Source organism: Ovis aries, chromosome 1 (assembly GCF_016772045.2).
Source record: "Ovis aries strain OAR_USU_Benz2616 breed Rambouillet chromosome 1, ARS-UI_Ramb_v3.0, whole genome shotgun sequence".
Taxonomy (NCBI): domain Eukaryota; kingdom Metazoa; phylum Chordata; class Mammalia; order Artiodactyla; family Bovidae; genus Ovis; species Ovis aries.
The window spans coordinates 188,419,457-188,439,483 of NC_056054.1; the positions used below are offsets into that span (position 1 = coordinate 188,419,457).

Here is a 20,027-nt window from a genome sequence, read left to right on the forward strand (position 1 = left end):
ATAAAGGATCCTGCTGTGATTTATGTCAGAGAGTGTTTTGCCTATGTTTTCCTCTTCAGTTCAGTTCAGTCACTCAGTCGTGTCTCTTTGCGACCCCATGTACCGCAGCACGCCATGCCTTGCTTTCCATCACCAACTCCTGGAGGCTACCCAAACCCATGTCAATTGAGCCAGTGATGCCATCCAACCATCTCATCCTCTGTCGTCCCCTTCTCCTCCTGCCCTCAATCTTTCCCAGAATCAGGTTCTTTTCAAATGAGTCAGCTGTTCACATCAGGTGGCCAAAGTATTGGAGTTTCAGCTTCAATATCAGTCCTTCCAGTGAACACCAGGACTGATGGACTGGTTGGATCTCCTTGCAGTCCAAGGGACTCTCAAGAGTCTTCTCCAACACCACAGTTCAAAAGCATCAATTCTTTGGTGCTCAGCTTTCCTTATAGTCCAACTCTCACATCCATACATGACTACTGGAGAAACCATTGCTTTGCCTGGATGGACCTTTGTTGACAAAGTAATGTCTCTGCATTTTAATATTCTGTCTAGGTTGGTCATAACTTTCCTTCCAAGGAGCAAGCATCTTTTAATTTCATGGCTGCAATCACCATCTACAGTGATTTTGGAGCCCTCAAAAATAAAGTCTGACACTGTTTCCACTATTTCCCCATCTATTTGCCATGAAGTGATGGGACCAGATGCCATGATCTTAGTTTTCTGAATGTTGAGCTTTAAGCCAACTTTTTCACTCTCCTCAAAAGGCTCTTTAGTTCTTCACTTTCTGTCATAAGGGTGGTGTCATCTGCAAATCTGAGATTATTGATATTTCTCCTGGCAATCTGGATTCCAGCTTGTGCTCAGCACCACTTGTTAAAGAGATTGTCTTTTCTGCATTGTATATTCTTGAATATTTTCCTCTAGAAGTTTTATAGTTTCTGGTCTTACGTTTAGCTCTTTAATCCATTTTGAGTTTATTTTTGTGTATGGTGTTAGAAAATGTTCTAGTTTCACTCTTTTACAAGTGGTTAACCAGTTTTCCCAGCACCACTTGTTAAAGAGATTGTCTTTTCTCCATTGTATATTCTTGCCTCCTTTGTCAAAGATAAGGTGTCCGTAGGTGTGTGGATTTATCTCTGGGCTTTCTATTTTGTTCCATTGATCTATATTTCTGTCTTTGTGCCAGTACCATACTGTCTTGATGACTGTAGTATAGTCTGAAGTCAGGCAGGTTGATTCCTTCAGATCCATTCTTCTTTCTCAAGATTGCTTTGGCTATTCGAGGTTTTTTGTATTTCCATACAAATTGTAAAATTATTTGTTCTAGTTCTCTGAAAAATACCGTTGGTAGCTTGATAGGTATTGTATTGCATCTATAGATTCCTTTGGATAGTATACTCATTTTCACTATATTGATTCTTCTGATCCATGAACATGGTATATTTCTCCATCTATTTGTGTCACCTTTGATTTCTTTCATCAGTGTTTATAGTTTTCTATACATAGGTCTTTTGTTTCTTTAGGTAGATTTATTCCTAAGTATTTTATTCTTTTCGTTGCAATGGTGAATGGAACTGTTTCCTTAATTCCTCTTTCTATTTTCTCATTGTTAGTGTATAGGAATGCAAGGGATTTCTATGTGTTAATTTTATATCTTGAAATTTTACTCTAGTCATTGATTAGCTCTAGTAATTTTCTGATGGAGTCTTTAGGGTTTTCTATGTAGAGGATCATGTCATCTGCAAACAGTGAGAGTCTGTCTTTTTCTTTTCCAATCTGGATTCCTTTTATTTCATTTTCGTCTCTGATTGTTGTGGCTAAAACTTCCCAAACTGTGTTGAATAGTAGTGGTGAGAGTGGGCACCCTTGTCTTGTTCCTGACTTTAGGGGAAATGCTTTCAATTTTTCACCATTGAGGATAATGTTTGCTGTGGGTTTGTCATATATGGCTTTTATTATATTGAGGTATGTTCCTTCTATTTCTGCTTTCTGGAGGGTTTTTATCATAAATGTAGGTTGAATTTTGTCAAAGGCTTTCTCTGCATCTATTGAGATATTCATATGGTTTTTATCTTTCAGTTTGTTAATGTGGTTATCACATTGATTGATTTGTGGATATTAAAGAATCCTTGCATCCCTGGGATAAAGCCTACTTGGTCATGATGTATGATCTTTTTAATATGTTGTTAGATTCTGATAGAATTTTGTTAAGGATTTTTGCATCTATGTTCATCAGTGATATTGGCCTGTAGTTTTCTTTTTTTGTGGCATTCTTTGTCTGGTTTTGGTATTAGGGTGATGGTGGCCTCATAGAATGAGTTTGGAAGTTTACCTTCCTCTGCAGTTTTCTGGAAGAGTTTGACTAGGATAGATGTTAGCTCTTCTTTAAATTTTTGTTAGAATTCAGCTGTGAAGCTGTCTGGTCCTGGGCTTTTGTTTGCTGGAAGATTTCTGATTATGCTTTTGATTTCCATGCTTGTGATGGGCCTGTTTAGAATTTTCTATTTCTTCCGGGTTCAGTTTGGAAAGTTGTACTTTTCTAAGAATTTGTCCATTTCTTCCAAGTTGTCCATTTTATTGGTGTATAGTTGCTGATAGCAGTCTCTTATGATCCTTTGTATTTCTGTGTTATCTGTCGTGATTTCTCTATTTTCATTTCTAATTATGTTGATTTGATTATTCTCCTTTTTTTTTTTTAATGAATCTGGCTAATGGTTTGTCTATTTTATTTATCCTCTCAAAGAACTAGCTTTTAGCTTTGTTGATTTTTGCTATGGTCTCCTTTGTTTCTTTTTCATTTATTTCTGCCCTAGTTGTTATGGCTTCTTTCCTTTTACTAACTCAGGGGTTCTTCATTTCTTCCTTTTCTAGTTGCTTTAGGTGTTCAGTTCAGCTCAGTCATGTCCTACTCTTTGCGACCCCATGAATTGCAGCACACCAGGCCTCCCTGTCCGTCACTAGCTCCTGGAGTTTACTCAGACTCATGTCCATTGAGCCAGTGAAGCCATCCAACCATCTCATCCTCTGTCGTCCCCTCCTCCTCCCACCTTCAATCTTTCCCAGCATCAGGGCCTTTTCAAATGAGTCAGCTGTTCACATCAGATGGCCAAAGTATTGGAGTTTCAGCTTGAACATCAGTCCTTCCAATGAACACCCAAGACTGATCTCCTTTAGGATGGACTGGTTGGATCTCCTTGCAGTCCAAGGGACTCTCAAGAGTCTTCTCTAACACCACAGTTCAAAAACATAAGTTCTTTGGTGCTCAGCTTTCTTTATAGTCCAACTCTCACCTCCATGTATGACTACCGGATAGAGTTAGGTTATTTATTTGACTTTTCTCTTGTTTCTTGAGGCAAGCTTGTATTGCTATGAACCTTCCCCTTAGCACTGCTTTTACTGAGTTCCATAGGTTTTGGGTTGTTGTGTTTTCATTTTCATTTGTTTCTATGCATATTTTCATTTCTTCTGTGATTTGTTGGTTTTTCAGAAGCATGCTGTTTAGCCTCCATTTTGTATTTTTAATAGTTTTTTTTTCCTGTAGTTGACATGTAATCTTATTGTATTGTGATCAGAAAAGATACCTGGAATCATTTCAATTTTTTGAATTTACCAAGGCTAGATTTATGGCCCAGGATGTGATCTGTCCTGGAGAAGGTTTCATGTGCACTTGAGAAAAAGGTGAAATTCATTGATTTGGGGTGAAGTGTCCTATAGATATCAATTAGGTCTAACTGGTTCATTGTATCATTTAAAGTTTGTGTTTCCTTGCTAATTTTCTGTTTAGTTGATCTTTCCATAGGTGTGAGTGGGGTATTAAAGTCTCCTACTATTATTGTGTTACTGTTAATTTCCCCTTTCATACTTGTTAGCATTTTCCTTACATACTGCGGTGCTCCTATGTTGGGTGCATATATATTTATACTTGTTATATCTTCTTCTTGGATTGACCCTTTGATTATTATGTAATGTCCTTTGTCTCTTTTCATGGCCTTCATTTCAAAGTCTATTTTATCTGATATGAGTATTGCTACTCCTACTTTCTTTTGGTCTCCATTTGTGTGAAATATCTTTTCCAGCCCTTCACTTTCAGTCTGTATGTGTCCCTTGTTTTGAGGTGGGTCTCTTGTAGACAGCATACATAGGGGTCTTGTTTTTGTATCCATTCAGCCAGTCTTTGTCTTTTGGTTGGGGCATTCAACCCATTTAGATTTAAGGTAATTATTGATAAGTATGATCCTGTTGTCATTTACTTTGTTGCTTTGGGTTTGAGTTTATAAACTTTTTCTGTGTTTCCTGTCTAGAGAAGATCCTTTAGCATTTGTTGAAGAGCTTGTTTGGCGGTGCTGAATTCTCTCAGCTTTTGGTTGTCTGTAAAACTTTTGATTTTTCCTTCATATTTGAATGAGATCCTTGCTGGGTACAGTAATCTGGGCTGTAGGTTATTTTCTTTCATCACTTTAAGTATGTTCTGCCATTCCCTCCTGGCCTGAAGAGTTTCTATTGAAAGATCAGCTGTTATCCTTATGGGAATCCCCTTGTGTGTTATTTGTTGTTTTTCCCTTGCTGCTTTTAATATTTGTTCTTTGTGTTTGATCTTTGTTAATTTGATTAATATGTGTCTTGGGGTGTTTCACCTTGGGTTTATCCTGTTTGGGACTCTCTGGGTTTCTTGGACTTGGGTGGCTATTTCCTTCCCCATTTTAGGGAAGTTTTCAACTATTATCTCCTCAACTATTTTCTCATGGCCTTTCTTTTTGTCTTCTTCTGGGACGCCTATAGTTCAAATGTTGGGGCATTTGACATTGTCCCAGAGGTCTCTGAGGTTGTCCTTATTTTTAAAAATTCTTTTTTCCTCTCTGCTTCATTTATTTCTACCATTCTATCTTCCACCTCACTTATCCTATCTTCTGCCTCAGTTATTCTACTGTTGGTTCCCTCCAGAGTGTTTTTGATCTCAGTTATTGCATTATGCATTATTGACTGACCCTTTTTTATTTCTTCTAGGTCCTTGTTAAACATTTCTTGCATCGTCTGAATCCTTGTCTCCAGGCTATTTGTCTGTAACTCCATTTTGTTTTCACGATTTTGGATCATTTTTACTATCATTATTCTGAATTCTTTTCAGGTAGACTCCCTATCTCCTCCTCTTTTGTTTGGTTTGGTGGGCATTTATCATGTTCCTTTACCTGCTAGATATTTCTCTGCCTTTTCATTTTGTTTAGATTGCTGTGTTTGGGGTGGCCTTTCTCTATGCTGGAAGTTTGTGGTTCCTCCCTGTGGGTGGGGTTGGACGAGTGGCTTGTCAAAGTTTCCTGATTAAGGAAGCTTGGGTCAGTGTTCTGGTGAGTGGAGCTGGATTTCTTCTCTCTGGAGTGCAATGAAGTGTCCAGTAGTGAGTTCTGAGGTGTGTATGGGTTTGGTGTGACTTGGGCAGCCTGTATATTAATGCTCAGAGCTATGTTCCTGCGTTGCTGGAGAATTTGCATGGTATGCCTTGCTCTGAAACTTGTTGGCTCTTGGGTGAAGCTTGGTTTCAGTGTAGGTATGGAGGCTTTTGGATGAGCTCTTGTTGATTAATATTCCCTGGAGTCAGGAGTTTTCTGGTGTTTTCAAGTTTTGGATTTAAGCCTTCAGCCTCTGGTTTTTCAGTCTTATTCTTACAGTAGCCTCAAGACTTCTCCATCCATATTGCACTGATGGTAAAACATCTAGGTTAATGGAGAAAAGATTCTCCACAGTGAGGGACACCCAGAGGGGTTTGCAGAATTACATGGAGAAGAGAAGAGGGAGGAGGGAGATACAGGTGACCAGGAGGAGAAGAGGGGGAATCAGAAGGGAAAGAGCAGTCTAGCCAGTAATCAGTTCCCTATGTGCTCTCCACAGCCTGGAACACCCAGAGAGGTTCACAGAGTTACATAGAGAAGAGAAGAGGGAGGTAGGAGAAGTGGGGGAGTCAAAAGAAGAGAGACAGATCTTCAGCTAGTACTTTTAATAAAACAGTATGTACCAAAGTAGTGTTTCCCAAACTTTGGTAACTTAAGATAGGCAAGATAATTCAAATGATAAGCAGATGAACATAAAAGAAATTCTGCAAAAATTTTCCCACACATGTTTGATAAGACAAAAGTTCTTTATATATTTTGATTTAAATTAGAAGGAAAACCTAACACCTCAAAACTGATTTCATAGATGCTATTGCTAAGCATAGGGCAAAAAGTAAATCAATTAAAAGACCTGTATTAGGTAAAAAATAGTACAGGTGGGATGCAGATATGGTAATATGACTTCTGAAAATGGTACTTGGATGACGGAAGTTTGGGAAATAACAGACTAAAAGTAAGAGTGATTAACCTGTCATGAAATTATTATTATTTTTCCCTTAAAAGTGGCATTTTGAAAGCATCTTGCTGTAAAGTAGATATAAAATGTACTTACGTGTTGGGTTTTGTTTACTACTTTTGAGAGATTGCCTTCCTGGAACCTTGGAACCACAGTCATTACCCTACAACATTCTGAAGAAGAAAGGCCAGCGTCTTGTTGTCTTGGATCTAAAAGACTGCTTGCTAACCACTGCTATAGGAGTTTGGTATTGTGGAAATTTTTACTCTAGCAGTTACTATTGGGCAAAGAATATATAAGCCAGCACTCAGATTTCCTGTGAGTTTTCTGATGCTGTGTAAAGGCATATGCTACTTTTTTTTTTTTTTCTGTTAAAGGTGAGGGAGAATGGACCAGTGTACTAAAAATGTATATATAACCCCAATAAAACTACTGCTGTTAAATCTTTCCATGCAAGTGTCTTAACCTCTCCCTTTTCTCAGTTCCCACTAGCTTTTCCATGTTTTCTCCAGCCACTACCCTGCCTAGACTTTAAGGGTATCCTAACCTGAACTTCTGTTAGGTCCATACCATTTCTGTCCTTTATCGAGCCCATCTTTGCATGAAATGTTCCCTTGGTATCTCTAATTTTCTTGAAGAGATCTCTAGTCTTTCCCATGCTGTTGTTTTCCTCTATTTCTTTGCATTGATTGCTGAGGAAGCCTTTATCTCTTCTTGCTATTCTTTGGAACTCTGCATTCAGATGCTTATATCTTTCCTTTTCTCCTTTGCTTTTCACTTCTCTTCTTTTCACAGCTATTTGTAAGGCCTCCTCAGACAGTCATTTTGCTTTTTGCATTTCTTTTCCATGGGGATGGTCCTGATCCCTGTCTCCTGTACGATGTCACGAACCTCCATCCATACTTCATCAGGCACTCTATCTATCAGATCTAGTCCCTTAAATCTATTTCTCACTTCCACTGTGTAATCATAAGGGATTTGATTTAGGTCATACCTGAATGGTCTAGTGGTTTTCCCTACTTCAGTTTAAGTCTGAACTTGGCAATAAGGAGTTCATGATCTGAGCCACAGTCAGCTCCTGGTCTTGTTTTTTGTTGACTGTATAGAGCTTCTCCATCTTTGGCTGCAAAGAATATAATCAGTCTGATTTCGGTGTTGACCATCTGGTGATGTCCGTGTGTAGAGTCTTCTCTTGTGTTTTTGGAAGAGGGTATTTGCTATGACCAGTGCATTTTCTTGGCAAAACTCTATTAGCCTTCGCCCTGCTTCATTCCGTATTCCAAGGCCAAATTTGTCTGTTACTCCAGGTATTTCTTGACTTCCTACTTTTGCATTCCAGTCCCCTATAATGAAAAGGATATCTTTTTTGGGTGTTAGTTCTAAAAGGTCTTGTAGGTCTTCATAGAACCATTCAATTTCAACTTCTTCAGCGTTATTAGTTTGGGCATAGACTTGGATTACTGTGATATTGAATGGTTTGCCTTGGAAATGAACAAAGATCATTCTGTCGTTTTTGAGACTGCGTCCAAGTACTGCATTTCGGACTCTTTTGTTGACCATGATGGCTACTCCATTTCTTCTAAGGGATTCTTGCCTGTAGTAGTAGATATAATGTTCATCTGAGTTAAAGTCACCCATTCCAGCAATTCATGAAAACATGGGCTCGATAAAGGACAGAAATGGTATGGACCTAACAGAAGCAGAAGATATTAAGAAGAGGTGGCAGAATATATAGAAGAACTGTACAAAAAAGATCTTCATGACCCAGATAATCACGATGGTGTGATCACTCACCTAGAGCCAGACATCCTGGAATGTGCAGTCAAGTGTGCCTTAGAAAGCATCACTATGAACAAAGCTAGTGGAGATGATGGCATTCCAGTTGAGCTATTTCAAATCCTGAAAGATGATGCTATGAAAGTGCTGCACTCAATATGCCAGCAAACTTGGAAAACTCAGCAGTGGCCACAGGAATGGAAAGGGTCAGTTTTCATTCTAATCCCAAAGAAAGGCAATACCAAAGAATGCTCAAACTACTGCCCAGTTGCACTCATCTCACACGCTAGTAAAGTGATGCTCAACATTCTCCAAGCCAGACTTCAGCAATACGTGAACCATGAACTTCCAGATGTTCAAGCTGGTTTTAGAAAAGGTAGAGGAGCCAGAGATCAAATTGCCAACAACTGCTGGATCATGGAAAAAGCAAGAGAGTTCCAGAAAAACATCTATTTCTGTTTTATTGACTACGCCAAAGCCTATGACTGTGTGGATCACAATAAACTGTGGAAAATTCTGAAAGAGATGGGAATATCAGACCACCTAACCTGCCTCTTGAGAAACCTATATGCAGGTCAGGAAGCAGCAGTTAAAATTGGACACGGAACAACAGACTGGTTCCAAACAGGAAAAGGAGTACATCAAGGCTGTATATTGTCACCCTGCTTATTTAACTTATATGCAGAGTACCTCATGAGAAATGCTGGGCTGGAAGAAGCACAAGCTGGAATCAAGATTGCTGGGAGAAATCTCAATAACCTCAGATATGCACCTCAGATAGACACCACCCTTATGGCAGAAAGTGAAGAGGAACTAAAAAGCCTCTTGATGAAAGTGAAAGTGGAGAGTGAAAAAGTTGGCTTAAAGCGCAACATTCAGAAAACTAAGATCATGGCATCTGGTCTCATCACTTCATGGCAAATAGATGGGGAAACAGTGGAAACAGTGTCAGACTTTATTTTTCTGGGCTCCAAAATCACTGTAGATGGTGATTGCAGCCATGAAATTAAAAGATGCTTACTCCTTGGAGGGAAAGTTATGACCAACCTAGGTAACATATGAAAAGCAGAGACATTACAAAGGTCCGTCTAGTCAAGGCTATGGTTTTTCCAGTGGTCATGTATGGATGTGAGAGTTGCACTGTGATGAAAGCTGAGCGCTGAAGAATTGATGCTTTTGAACTGTGGTGTTGGAGAAGACTCTTGAGAGTCCCTTGGACTGCAAGGATATCCAAGCAGTCCAATTTGAAGGAGATCAGCCCTGGGATTTCTTTGGAAGGACTGATGCTAAAGCTGAAACTCCAATACTTTGGCCACCTCATGCGAAGAGTTGACTCATTGGAAAGGACTCTGATGCTGGGAGGGATTGGGGGCAGGAGGAGAAGGGGATGACAGAGGATGAGATGGCTGGATGGCATCACTGACTTGGTGGACATGAGTCTGAGTGATCTCCAGGAGTTGGTGATGGACAGGGAGGCCTGGTGTGCTGCAATTCATGGGGTTGCAAAAAGTCAGACACGACTGAGCGACTGAACTGACTGAACTGAACCCGAGCTTGGCCTTAATGTCAACAGATTCCTTTTTCTACTGCCACAGTCCAGATTAAGATTGGAGTGTGTGTATGTTTAAGGAACTGTATTAAGAATTCAAGGTAAAAATAAAAAAGGTGGGGTGTATGTATTGAGTAAATAACGGAAAGATTGCTAATCCAAAGAGTTGGACATGACTGAACTGAACTGAAGGTGACTAAAGTCTCTATAAATTAGTCAAGCCTCGTATTGTTCACTAACTGTCATCCCAATTTCTTTTGTTAGTTCGCTGGTTTGAATGCTAGGTTAAATGACTCTGAAACGAAGAGGTTTAATTTTTTCTCCTCAGAGAAATCTTATCAGTGGGTCTATTGAAGCCTCTCTGAAAGCCTTTCAAGAAGTTAGAAAGGGAATGTCACTGCTGTTGTGCTTTTGCTTACAAGCCTAAAACTGTATATTAGGAATATCTGAAAGGCAAGTTTGTGTAACGGTAGTTTTCCAGTTAGTAAAGCAGTTGGCAATATGCTTTTGTTATGTTTGCTCTTTCCATCTGAATTTAATTCTGGATTGATGCTTCTCCGTGGTAGGAACTATCTATTCCTAATGTCTAACATAGCCCCTGGCATAAATAATAAATGTTCATTAAATGAATGGAACTTAACTAGGTTGGTATTCTTTTAGGAAGTATGAATCATACATTTCTGTCTTAAGTCATATAAAAAGAAAAGAGTAGGTTTGAAGGTTATGTGAAAGTTGGCATTGTATAGTAAAGCTTATTCCTAATATTTCTGTTGAGATCCTAGAAAGATGAAACATAAAGAATGCAGTTTCTTTTAAACAGTACTAAGAATATGGATGTTTGGAAACTGTAAGTCACAATCTTGCCCTCATGTTAAGTCCTAGAGTGGTCATTGTGTTTCAGTATACTTCTGGAAGATGAAATTTTCTGTTTAAATCATAAATTATAAGGGTATAAAGTAAGCCATCTTCCTAATTTCTTACACTTAGGCTAAATATTACAATTGTGGTTTAATAAATGTAACAACTTTTAAAAGAGATTTATAGTATAGACATTATCCCTTGATCCCAGCTTTCTTTTGCTACTGCCTTCAGAAGGAAAAGGAGCTGGTTCAGTAGGAAGAAAAAAAATGATTTGGATATGTCACGTTGGAACTTTTGTTTGAAGATTCCATTATGGTAAAGACTAATTTAATTCCTGCTGGGTTTTTTTTTTTTTTCCTTTCAAATAAATGGAGACGGAAAATATTAAAGGATAATGACATATTAATACCTAGCTTTTCTTCTCATTCCCTCATGAATAGAGGTAAAGGGGGAAGTAAATTTAATGCATTAGCTTTATTATTTGGGTTAAGTTGTGTTATCAGTTATCATCATGATTGGGCACTCAGATTTCGACTTGACACAGCGACAAAAATTAGGGGCCCCTGGTTTCCAAACTTGGTACCAACTGATTTTCTTTGTCATTGTTTGATATATTACTAACTCAGTTTTTCATTTTTGGAGTGAGATAATATTGAACTAACTAAGCTGATTAGGTAAGGATTAATTTAGTCTCTGAGTATTATCTTGAAAAAAGCCTATGACATTGTTACCAAATTTTTCAATTTTACTGCTGCTGGTGAAGGAGACGTATTTAGTGGCATTATGCTCTATGGCCTGGCAGGAAAGAGTTATCACTTAAATATAGACTGCTAACAGACTGGTTCCAAATAGGAAAAGGAGTACATCAAGGCTGTATATTGTCACCCTGCTTATTTAACTTATATGCAGAGTACATCATGAGAAACACTGGGCTGGAAGAAGGACAAGCTGGAATCAAGATTGCCAGGAGAAATATCAATAACCTCAGATATGCAGATGACACCACCCATATGGCAGAAAGTGAAGAGGAACTAAAAAGCCTCTTGATGAAAGTGAAAGAGGAGAGTGAAAAAGTTGGCTTAAAACTCAGCATTCAGAAAACTAAGATCATGGCCTCTGGTCCCATCACTTCATGGCAAATAGACGGGGAAACAGTGGAAACAGTGTCAGATTTTATTTTGGGGGGCTCCCAAATCACTGCAGATGGTGACTGCAGCCATGAAATTAAAAGACGCTTACTCCTTGGAAGGAAAGTTATGACCAACCTAGATAGCATATTCAAAAGCAGTGACATTACTTTGCCAGCAAAGGTCCGTCTAGTCAAGGCTATGGTTTTTTCCAATGGTCATGTATGGATGTGAGAGTTGGACTGTGAAGAAGGCTGAGCACCGAAGAATTGATGCTTTTGAACTGTGGTGTTGGAGAAGACTCTTGAGAGTCCCTTGGACTGCAAGGATATCCAACCAGGCCGTTCTGAAGGAGATCAACCCTGGGATTTCTTTGGAAGGAATGATACTAAAGCTGAAACTCCAGTACTTTGACCACCTCACGTGAAGAGTTGACTCATTGGAAAAGACTCTGATGCTGGGAGGGATTGGGGGCAGGAGGAGAAGGGGATGACAGAGGATGCGATGGCTGGATGGCATCACTGACTCAATGGACGTGAGTCTGAGTGAACTCAGGGAGTTGGTGATGGACAGGGAGGCCTGGTATGCTGTGATTCATGGGGTTGCAAAGAGTCAGACATGACTGAGTGACTGAACTGAACTGAACTGAACATGTTGTAATTCAGTTTTTTTCAAAGTATGGTCCTTAGATAAGTATAGTAATTACTTGGGGAATTTGCTTAAAATGGAAAATGCTCAAGCTCCACCCCATAGTCGATGGATCAGAATTTTTTGAGGGATGGACCCAGAAATCTGCATTTCTAATAAAAATTCCAGTGGTTTTGATACAGGCTAAAATTTGAGAACCACTGTATATGTGTGTATTTTATAAAAATTTGACTGTTTACCTGATTTCTTTCAGACCTGCAAAAACCTATGGTCTTTTATTTATTTTTATAAAGCATGATTAGAATATAATAAAACAGGTCATTATGATTTAGTCAGTTCAGTTGCTCAGTCGTGTCCGACTCTTTTCGACCCCATGGACTGCAGCACACCAGGCCTCCCTGTCCGTCACCAACTCCCGGAGTTTACTCAGACTCATGTCCATTGAGTTGATGATGCCATCCATCCATCTCATCCTCTGTCGTCCCCTTCTCCTCCCACCTTCAGTCTTTCCCAGCATCAGGGTTTTATCCAGTGAGTCAGTTCTTCGCATCAGCTGGTGAAAGTATTGGAGTTTCAGCTTCAGCATCAATCCTTCTAATAGACTATTTAGGACTGATTACCTTTAGGATGGACTGGTTGGCTCTCGTTGCAGTCCAAGGGACTCTCAAGAGTCTTCTCCAATACCACAGTTCAAAAGCATCAATTCTTTAGTGCACAGCTTTCTTTCTTTATAGTCCATTCTCACATCCATACATTACTCTCACATCCATGCATTATGATTTGCTTTCTGGCAAAAAGATTGAGAACAGTATTGATTAGTATTCCTTTAGCTTTAAGACTTATTTTAAATAAAACATTTGTCTGATTATGAAAATAATATGTTCCCATTGTGGAATATTGCAGAGACTTAGGAAATTGTAAAATAACTGTCACCTATAATACTGTTTCTTGGAAATGAGCATTCTGATTTTGTCATGTTTCCTTCCAGTATCTGTTTCACCATTTATCCCTCCCTTCTTCCTTCTCTGTGTCTTTATGGAAAACAACATATACAGTTTTGATCCTGCTTTTCAAATACCTAACATATAAACATTTTACCATATCATTAAACTGTTCTTAACAAACATAACTTTTACTTGCATTATATTCCATCATGGGGTGTACCAATAATTTGTTTAACCATCCCCCTGTTGTTGAATGTTTAGGTTTTCAGCTCTTTCTATGAGAAAAATGTCTTTCCGTTTAAAATTTTTTTTCTAATTCTGATTATCTTCTTTAGGATAAGGATATATATATATATATAGTGGTCAAAGGGCATATTTTTTTTAAACTCTTGTTGAGCATCACCAAATTGTTTTGACATGCTGTTTATTCCAATATTTATTTCCATGTATACTTATAGAAATGCCAGAAGGAAGCAAGTGGTTTTTTTTAACAGCTAATTTGTGAGGGAAAGTATGATATGTCATTACTTTAATTAGTAAGTCTTTGATTATTAGTGAGTTGCACATTTTTGCACTGTTTTATCAGCCTTGGATTTAATTGCTTACCTAACTCAAATTGTTAATTTTGTTTCAGGTCTTCTCTGCTGGTGGAAATGTCTATGATTTTATCTGCCTCAGTCATTCGTGTCAGAGATGGACTGCCACTTTCTGCTTCTACTGACTATGAACAAGGCACAGGCATGCAGGAGTGCAGAAAGTATTTTAAAATGCTCTCGAGAAAACTGGCTCAGCTTCCTGATAGATGTGCACTGAAAACTGGACGTTATAATATTAAGTAAGACTTCAGCTTGCTCCCTTAGAATCATTCGCTTAGTGGTTGTCATTTTAATGAAATTTTAGTTGTTGAAATAGAAATTAGTGTTGATTAGCTTAGGAAAACTTTTCAAGTCAAAAATTATGTGATTCTGAACTTATACTAAATAATATTTGTTATGTCATTACCCTTTTTGTAGTTTCTCTGTGTTTATGTCTGGCTTTAGAAAATTTTATATTTTTACAGATTGCAGATATTCTGTCTTGTAAACTGATCATTAGGTATTTATTGGTGTTCTTACATGTCCAGGAAAACTTTCATGGGAAATATAAAAAATCATACCTGATAGCTGCCCTCAAAGAACTTACAAGATTTATATCCTAGTGAGAGGAGATAGTGCTCATCATTATTATTTATTGACATAGTGCCCAATAAATAATGAGCAGTGGGATAGTGACTTTTGGTGGTCAGGGGCCTCTCTGAGAGGGTGACATTTGAACAGAGATCTAGAAGACATGAAAGACAACAGTCTTATGAATGCTGTGGCTGAAGATCAAAGTGTGGTAGCTGCATTAACCTGGCCTGGAGTAGTGAATGGTGATGTAGGGATAATTATGGGAAATGTGAGATAATTAGTGTGGGGCCATGTCCTACATCTCCCTGAAAGTTCAGGTCGAGGGATGTCACTTTGATGATGTAATAAGTTTAGGAAACTGTTATTGCAGGTTTGAGGAAAATAGCTTTATAAAAAACAATGCTGAGACAGTAAAATATAGGGTGAAATGGAAAGTCTGAGTAGAGGAGAGAAGTCAACTTGTAATTAGGGCCTGAACTCGTAACATAAAAGTGCAAATGATAAAGAAAATGCCAACAAGAAAGATACTTCAGAAGAAGAAATGGTTAAGCCTGATAAGATAGAATATCAGAGATGAAGAGAAGAAAGGGACGAAGTTGACTTGGAATTGGAATAGGACAGAATGAGATCTTTGAAAAGGGTTGCTTATGTGGTGAGGAAGAGGGAGACAGTGAAGCTCCATTTTCATCATTTTACTTGAGGTTATAACAAGGCGTTCAGTTGAAGTGGTAGAGAGATTTTTGAGTTATTTACATAGAAACTGAAACTGTGAGGGTAGACATGCCCAATGAGTTTCAGAGAAGCCCAGAAGAGAACCTTAAAGAAGGTCTATATTTACTTGGATTACCTGGGATAATGAGCATTGTCTTTACTTGGTCTTTCTGGGAGTTTTAGCTAGAAAATGTGGTGGTGGTCATGGTGGTTAAAATATATCTAAAATGATATCTTAGTCTACTTCTGTATTTTGAAGAAAAAGCCTGAAACCTTAAAATATTTCATAGGTTCTTTTAGTGCCCTGGGTTTATCATCCCGAGTTCCAGTTGTTGTGTAGTGCCAAGACAGATTGGTTTGAATATGTATTAATTCTGGCAGATATCCTGGACTCTAAAAAACCAAACGGTTGTTTGCAAATGTTTTTTGTTCCTCTACCTTATTGGCTTAAAAGGAGAGTAGAATGTGGTGAAATTTTAGCATTCTTCCAGTGCTCAATGCTGTTTAATTGTTGTGAATTCTAGATTTTGTATTATTTATTTGCACCCATGTTATTCCACAAAGGATGTGAGGCAATTAAAAAAATTCAAGAGTACAGGTAAGAGAAACATATGACAGAAAAAATAAAGATAGAGTAATAAACTGAAGTACCATATCCTTCTAGAGATGCAAACTGCATAGTCCATTAATTTTTTTAGAAAAAGGCTACAAACATTGTTCTGAACTTCCTTGGGGCCAAAACAAAGGGGGATAATGGGTCATTTATGGGATTCACAGGTTCCATTGAATAAAAACATTGCTTCTCATGTTACTGAAACCCGATGTACATAAAGAGAGACAGAATTTGGATAGTATTCTTCCAGCAGCCATACCATGAGCTTTTTATGATTTTTCTTATAATATTCCTTAGTATAAGCAAATAGCTTGATGCAAAAAGCAATTTATTAGTGAGTTTAGGAGTCAGGTGAATCAGCAGAGGTCTAATCAGCCTGATCTAAGAATATAATTTAGAAATGTCTAAAAGAATAAATAGATTACATGACCCCCAGAACCACATATAGAAAAACGTCTTTGTGTATTTTTATAGCCAAGTTTTAAGAAAGGTTTGAATAACAGAGAATTTTTAGTTCTAGTTCCTAACAACCTAGATTTCATATATTTTCTTTCACTGATTAGAAGTCTTGTTAGTTGGTTTCTAGTTCATTGAGGTTTTTATGCAGTATGATAAATTTAGCCTGAAATACATAAAATTGGAAATTGATGTGTTACTTGACATATTAAAATTCTCACATGACACCTCTTTTTCTAACCACCATGAGTTTGCCAGATAAAACCCAAAGATCTATAGTAGTGGTTGCAGCACAGCATGAAACTGGCAACACTCTGTACTTTCTTAGCCATATTTCTAAGTACTTCTCTTTCTTTCAAAGCTCCGCCTATAGCCTGGGTCTTTTGAGTCACCTGCCTCATTACTACTGTTTGATTTCTCTAGTAACCTCACTCCCTTCACAGATTGCCTGTAGAACTTGTTGACTGCCCTTTTCACCATTTTGTTTTCTTATTAATATTTTTGAGAATTTCTATATCCACTCTCTAAAATTAGGTTGTAACTCATTGAGATAATTGACCTGCCCTGGCTTGTATTATTTTCGATTCCTCACCTCTAAGCATTGTGGTTTTTAGATTTGTAAAGAAATTGAAGTGCTCTTTTCAGAATACCCCTGAGAAGCCAAACTAAGTTTCAAATTATGTGCTAAATCAGATGGTACCTCACCTTAGATTCTAGTTGAATAGGTAGAGGAAGTTCAAAGTTTTAAGAAAAAAAATAGGTGAGTAACATTTAAAATTGAGAAAATTCTTTTAATTTTCTCCCCCTATGTATTGGATAAAAGATAAATTTCAACAGATTGTAGTATCTGAGTAATGCAGTTCAGCTAATGGTGCACGTTCTGTGGAGTCTGGCTTGTGGTGGTACTGTGCCATGCACATATCATAGTAGCTGCTACATGAGGGGTGGTTGTGCGGTGTGGTAGCAGAGTGCAATGGAGTTAAGTCTTCATTTTCTTTTAATTCTTCAACTTGACTAATTGGGGTGGGGGAGGGGGATGTATAATCCAGTTTTGTGATTTCTTTTCATATGTGATAGTATAATTCTCTGTATAAAACTTTAAGGAATTCATCTGTTTTATTAATTGAAGGATACCTTCCTTAAATTATAGTGTTTAATAGATAAACTTATATTACTACTTAGGGAACAGTGACTCACACAATAATTATTAACCATATGGAAATTAAGTTGTATTTTATGAAATCTTGAAACTTTGAAATTGGTTGTAGGTGTATAAAAAGGATAGTTGTACATTTTGAAATCTCTTTAAACATTGAGACATTGGTCTTATGAAAAGACAAACCCTTTGGAAGGTCAGTCATACTCTGAGGTGAGTTTAGTGCAAGAAGTAAAAAGAGGGAGTTACCTCCTTTTACCCTTAACCTCTTTTCTGATAAACTGCCTTCCTAATTCTTTTCATTTTATGAAATTAACTAGGGAAGAGTATTAAGTGAAACTATCCCCCCTCCCTTTTTTGGTTGAAAAACAATGAGGAATGGAGTATATATGAAGTCTAAAATTGATGAGAAAACATTGGAGACGAGGTGTTTGGTTGGTGTGGGGGATGCAGCAGGGGAATGCAACTCACCAGTAGTTACCAGGCCACTTGGGGAAAGAAGATAACCTGTGTTTTGTCTCATTACTAGCATCGTATTACTTTTCTACTGTTTATTATGGTAAGATCCACAGCTTTTCAGCTCCAGTTACGTTAAATAGGCTCTTATGAACTGATCTAGAAATCTAGTTACTCTTACAATGCAGTTTCTGTAGGTGTAGTAAACCTCTGAAATGCAGCTAACAGGCAAATAAGAGGCTGTCAATGGTCGGTTATCTAAAAGAAGTTAGGGTCTTTATTCAGGAATGTGAAGGTGTAAAGGAATTAGGGTTAAAATCAGGAGATAGATTAACTCTGCAGAAAAAGAAAATGAAGGCTGTCAAAGGCAAAGTTTGTATCCAAGGTTCTGATGGTGTAATCATCTTCAGTCACTTAAAATCATCTGATTCTCCATTTGTTTTTGTTTATTTGCTAAGTCATGTCCAACTCTTCTGTGACCCCATAGACTTACAAGATGACCCCCTGGGTCAGCAAGATCCAAGAAGGGAATGGCAACCCACTCCAGTGAGAATTCCATGGATAGAGGAGCTTAGCAATTTACAGTCCATAGGATCGCAAAGAGTCAGACACGACTGAGTGTCTACTGCTTTCACTTACTTTCTCCAGGGGATCTTCCTCACCCACAGATTGAGCTATATCTCCTGCATTGTCAGGTGGATTCTTTACCACTGAGCCACCAGGAAAGCCCAATTCTTCTTTAGCTTACTGTTATAAGTTACTATCACCGGACATATTACATATTAATACATATTTTCTTATATAATGAGGTTTAAGTTAGTAATGAAAATGGGTCTTTAATTTATGTGATAATGTATTTATGATTTAGCTCTTCACCATTGGAGGATAATTAAAGGTTGGCTACGTAAGAGAGGAATGAGTGAGAAAATATGAAATTCCTGATGGAATGTGGAGCATGGCAGACGCTCATTGTTACTTAGTTCTGTTTCTGGTTCTTGTCATCATACTGTCACTGTACTGTCCCTCTGGTGGTAAAGTCTTGTTTTCACTTTGTTTCTTATCATATATATTTGGTGATAACAAATTCATAAGGTATACTCAATTTCACAACATCAAGCCGTTTTTTATGATTAAAACTTTAAAATCATTATTTTAGGAAATGGAATGCAGTATGGAAGGTTTTTTTTCTTAGGAGTTTTTAAAATGTGGATTAGAGATTTCATGTCCAACTGGAAAACTTTTCTTCACCCAGGAAAGCTGTTTGCTTGTTAAACATGGCTACAAAGGATGAGCAGATTTTCTATGTGCAATGGTACAATTGCAGAATGAAAACTATCAGTTCAGTTCAGTTCAGTTCGGTTGCTCAGTCCTATATGACTCTTTGCGACTCCATGGACCGTAGCATGCCAGGCTTCCCTGTCCATCACCAGCTCCTGGACCTTGCTCAAACTCACATCCATCAAGTTGGTGATGCCATCCAACCATCTCATCCCCTGTCTTCCCCTTCTCCTCCTACCTTCAATCTTTCCCAGTGTCAGGGTCTTTTCCAATGAGTCAGTTCTTTGCATCAGGTGGCCAAATTATTGGAGTTTCAGCCTCAGCAATCAGTCCTTCCAATGAATATTCAGGACTGATTTCCTTTAGGATAGACTGGTTGGGTCTCCTTGAAGTCCAAGGGACTCTTGAGAGTCTTCTTCAACACCATAGTTTAAAAGCGTCAGTTCTTTGGCACTCAGCTTTCTTTATGGTCCAACTCTCACATCCATACGTGACTACTCAAAAAGCCATAGCTTTGATTAGACAAACCTTAGTTGGCAAAGTAATGTCTCTGCTTTTTAGTCTGCTGTCTAGGTTGGTCATAGCTTTTCTTCCAAGGAGCAAATGTCTTAATTTCATGGCTGCAGTCACCATCTGCAGTGATTTTGGAACCCAAGAAAATAAAGTCTGTCACTGTTTTCACTGTTTCCCCATCTATTGACCATGAAGTAATTGGACCAGATGCCATGATCTTAGTTTTTTAAATGTTGAGTTTTCAGCCAACTTTTTCACTCTTCTCTTTCACTTTCATCAAGAGACTCTTTAATTCTTCTTTGGTTTCTGCCATTAGGGTCCTGTCATCTGCGTATTGAGGTTATTGATATTTCTCTCGACAATCTTGATTCCAGCTTGTGCTTCATCCAGCCAGGTATTTCGCATGATGTACTCTGCATGTAAGTTAAATAAGCAGGGTG

General features: G+C 38.1%; 1 protein-coding gene across 2 annotated transcripts in view; it reads left to right on the forward strand.

Moving 5' to 3' along the window:
- SEC22A (SEC22 homolog A, vesicle trafficking protein) overlaps positions 1-20,027 on the forward strand; it is an 89,221-nt gene that overhangs the window by 4,179 nt on the left and 65,015 nt on the right. For both annotated transcript variants that reach the window (XM_060418607.1, XM_027956447.3), the window contains one exon: positions 13,870-14,070. In XM_060418607.1, coding sequence (XP_060274590.1) covers positions 13,870-14,070 — 201 coding nt within the window. The remainder of the gene's footprint in view (positions 1-13,869; positions 14,071-20,027) is intronic.